Consider the following 3,658-nt stretch of genomic DNA (forward strand, 5'->3'; position numbering starts at 1 on the left):
GTTTATCTCAATTTTACATGTAAGCAAACCAAGGCATAAAGAAATTAAATTATTTGCCACAGATAGTGTAGTAAGTCAATGGCAAAGTCAGGAAGAGAATGAAATTCTGTGGTTATGGGTTAATGCTCTCTTCATGCTAAGAAAATTGATCTTATTCCTAACGTGCTATTTCATGCCACCTGTACTAAAGTTCATGAAAACTGGCCAGTTTGCACTTTTGAAACATTTTCAAAGCCAAAGATTTTTTTTTTCCATATAAGCACAAAAATTCTACTTAAAGGATTAATTATACTGCTGTGCTGGTAAACATTTTTCACTTATTGCTGGTTAGACCTGTCTTTAAATACTAACTGGGACAGAAGAGACTGAGCTGGCTCTGGACTCCCTTGTCTTGGTGTTGGGCATGGATATTGTACAACAGGATACGCCTACAGTGGCCTCAGGCAGCTCATCTTCCTCTGTCCATTCATTGAGATCTGGGTTATAGCACTGAATGCATTTCTTGTACTTTTTCTCTATTTCATTCCAGCCACCCACTAAGTAAATTTTCCCATTGAGGGTGGAAGCACCAGCTGTACTAACTCCAGTTTGAAGTGGCGCCACGTAATTCCATTGCCCCGTGTAAGGACTGTAACACTCCACAGGGAGAACATCAACCCTTTCCGCTCGCCCCCCCAGCTGAGACCCACCCATGACATAGACCCTCTCCAGAAGGGACACCGCACAGTGCCAGCCCCTGGGGGTGCTGAGGCTGGCCTTATCCTGCCAGCTGTCTTTGCTGGGGTCATACATGCACACGGAGCGAGAGTAAGCGTTATTAATGTAGCCTCCCGTGACAAGGATCTGACCATCCACCACTGCACTGGCATGGCAGCACCGGGGCACCTCCAGCGGCGCCTTCATCTGCCACTGGTTAGTTGCAGGCACATAGCATTCTACTGAGGAGAGGCACCCCTCAGAGTTGCGACCACCCACGGCAAAAAGGAGGCCACTGAACACATTCAGGCTAAAATGGGTGCGCCGCTGATTCATGTTTGCCAGGTGAATCCAGGTGTTGAAACGAGGATCATATCTGAAAGCATTAAAAGAGGATAATAGTCTCACATGCTGCTCTGCTAAACTACACAGGACTTCCATGTCACTGCTACAAGACCAAAGTTGCTAAAATTTTAGTTAGTTATTTAGCCTATCAAAAGTCAGCATAATGAAACTGGTATTCGTGGTTAAATTTCCAAATAAATGTATGTTTTGTTTGGAGAAAAATCTGTTTGTATCATTCAAACTTATTATTTCAATGAAGTAAATCTGATTCTTTCATAATTTGATTTTTTATGATAGTCTCATTAGAGTACTGGGAAGAGATGCTTTCAAGATACAATAGAAATTTTAGAAGTTTTTTTTTGCAATTTATGCCTACAGAAAAACTGTCTAAATTTACTCAAAGAATTTTAAAAAATGTTTGGTGCTGATTTATACTCATATTTTTAGAACTTTCTTAATAGTGAGTATGCATTCCCTGCCACTCATGGAGTAAGGTTTATGTGGAAAGAGCATCTGTGCTTTCTACACCATTCCGCTATCTGAAATGACATTACTTGTCCATGATATTTAAATGAGAAATTTTGAAATAGGAAATGTCAAATTATGAGTCCTGAAGGTGTTGGGTGAGGTACATTAGTAGACCCACACACTTCTCCTGTTTCATGATAAGGGGACTAGAGAATCACATGAGAAAAAGACTATGAAAAAGTAAATACTAATTGTTACCTGTCATTCAGCATTGTCATCTGCAAGTCCACAGAACTACTGATGTGACTTGACATGCTCAATGTTAATGGCACAACAGGGAGCAGAATCCATTCAGCCATGGACAAGGAGGATTCCCCCACCTCCTCCCCACAACCAAGGTGTGCACTGAGAATGTGAGGCACAGCTTAAAGGCAGAAGGTCAGGAGAGCAACAGCATCATCTCTCTTACATGATATATTTTTCTGACTAAGTAGATTACATAATAAAATTGATCTGCAGAAGGTCCCTCATTCATTAACTTTGTATGTTGGTTTACATCCTCAGAAGAAACTGCCTGTCCCCTCTGAGAGCAGAAAAAGAAGGTAGGATCGTGACATATATAGCTTTCAAAAATTTGAAAACTCTCACCTTGTTTGATTTGGTGCATTTTAATGGTTCCTTAAAACATCCCAGGACTTCCCATTTATGTTCATATTTATTTCCTGTACTTGGAGTAATTTTGCTCAGTTTTTCCTTGCTTCTGATTGTGCATGTGCAATCATGGTGAAGTTTTTCACATAACACCAGTTGCATATTTCTGTTCTTTCAAACTTTAATTTAGAGTAGCACCTATACCTCCCCCTCACTGTCCCCTTTCTCTGAGTGGTTCATGTTGCATGACACAAACCAGCTTAGTCTATCTACTTGCCTTCTGTGGAATAGATACCTCCATCTCTTTAAAACAAATAACCAGTTACCTGCAGAAATTGCTGACTGCATGTTTGGCTTGGTTCCTGGCATCATTCTGGTCTTCCCCACCAGCCACATAGAGAAATCCATCCATCACTGTGACACACTGATTAAAACTTTTAGCAGGCATTTCACTCAGCTTCTTCCATCCATTTTCAGGATCTCTGTATAAGATGTCTCTGCTAAGAGACTTTTCTGTTAGTGCAGGGCGTCCCCCAACAGTAACTAAGACTCTGAAACCTCCACGGATCCTTGTTCTTCTGGACTGAAGTGTATTCTGGTGATAGGGAAGCAAGTGATAGTTCATGGCATCCACCAGGAGCTTATGGCAGTCTGCATCTTGCATCATTCTTGGCACAGTTTGAACATAGTTGACAAGGTCTTGGGCTGAGATCGTTCCAAAACGGATGTTACTTAAGAGATTGGCAGCAAACTTTACTCTTTTTTGGTCAAATTCCAGCCATTTTATTGCAATCTGGAATGCAACAATTTCAGAAGGCAACTGCAAGTCATCATCTGCAAGAAGTTCGTTAATCTGATCAAAAGTAAGTTTTAGGAACTGATCAGTTTCTGAAAATTCAATGAAGTTGTCTCTAATAAATTTGTGCGCTGCTTCCTTGGTTGTTTTTAGTCCATATGTTTCTGCAATATTAGCAATGTACATACAGTTCTCAACACTTATTTCCTGGACTAGAAAATCACAGCACATCTTTACAAGGGTGTGAATCTGTAGATAAGTTGCTGTGGAAATAATACTACCTATTGTATAAAGTGAGAGAGTAAGTTTTCCAGAGTAGGCATAGGTGATAACCGTAGCTAGACCCAATGGGGACACATCATTGAGGTCCACTCTTTGAGTAGATGGATCTTTCTTTAAGATGTTGTGAAAGTATTCACTGCATGAAGCCATCACCACCTTATGAACACTGAAGGATTTGGTTTTGGTACTGATAGTCAAATCACATAGAAAATTTTCTTGTCTCATTCTGCTAAGACCTTCCAAGAGATTTGGGCAATATGATGGGTCTGAAACTTCAGATGAGATGCAGCTGAAACCATTTCCTCCTTCCAAGAGTCCATTCAAGCCATTTAGTTTACTGAGAGGACCATCTTCAACAATGATAGTTGTTTCATTGATATCTGCTTTGTTCTTTTTCACATTCTTCTTCTTAGGGGCCAT

The 3,658-nt window shown here is 40.5% G+C and overlaps 1 protein-coding gene across 1 annotated transcript; it reads right to left on the minus strand.

Moving 5' to 3' along the window:
• Positions 1 to 339: 339 nt before the first annotated feature.
• KLHL31 (kelch like family member 31) lies at positions 340 to 3,658 on the minus strand. The gene is made up of 2 exons (XM_071547815.1): positions 2,487 to 3,658; positions 340 to 1,072 (listed from the first exon to the last, which is right to left on the minus strand). The coding sequence occupies exons 1-2, from the start codon at positions 3,656 to 3,658 to the stop codon at positions 340 to 342; spliced, it is 1,905 nt and encodes a 634-aa protein (XP_071403916.1).

This window comes from Pithys albifrons, chromosome 2 (assembly GCF_047495875.1).
Source record: "Pithys albifrons albifrons isolate INPA30051 chromosome 2, PitAlb_v1, whole genome shotgun sequence".
Taxonomy (NCBI): Eukaryota; Metazoa; Chordata; class Aves; order Passeriformes; family Thamnophilidae; genus Pithys; species Pithys albifrons.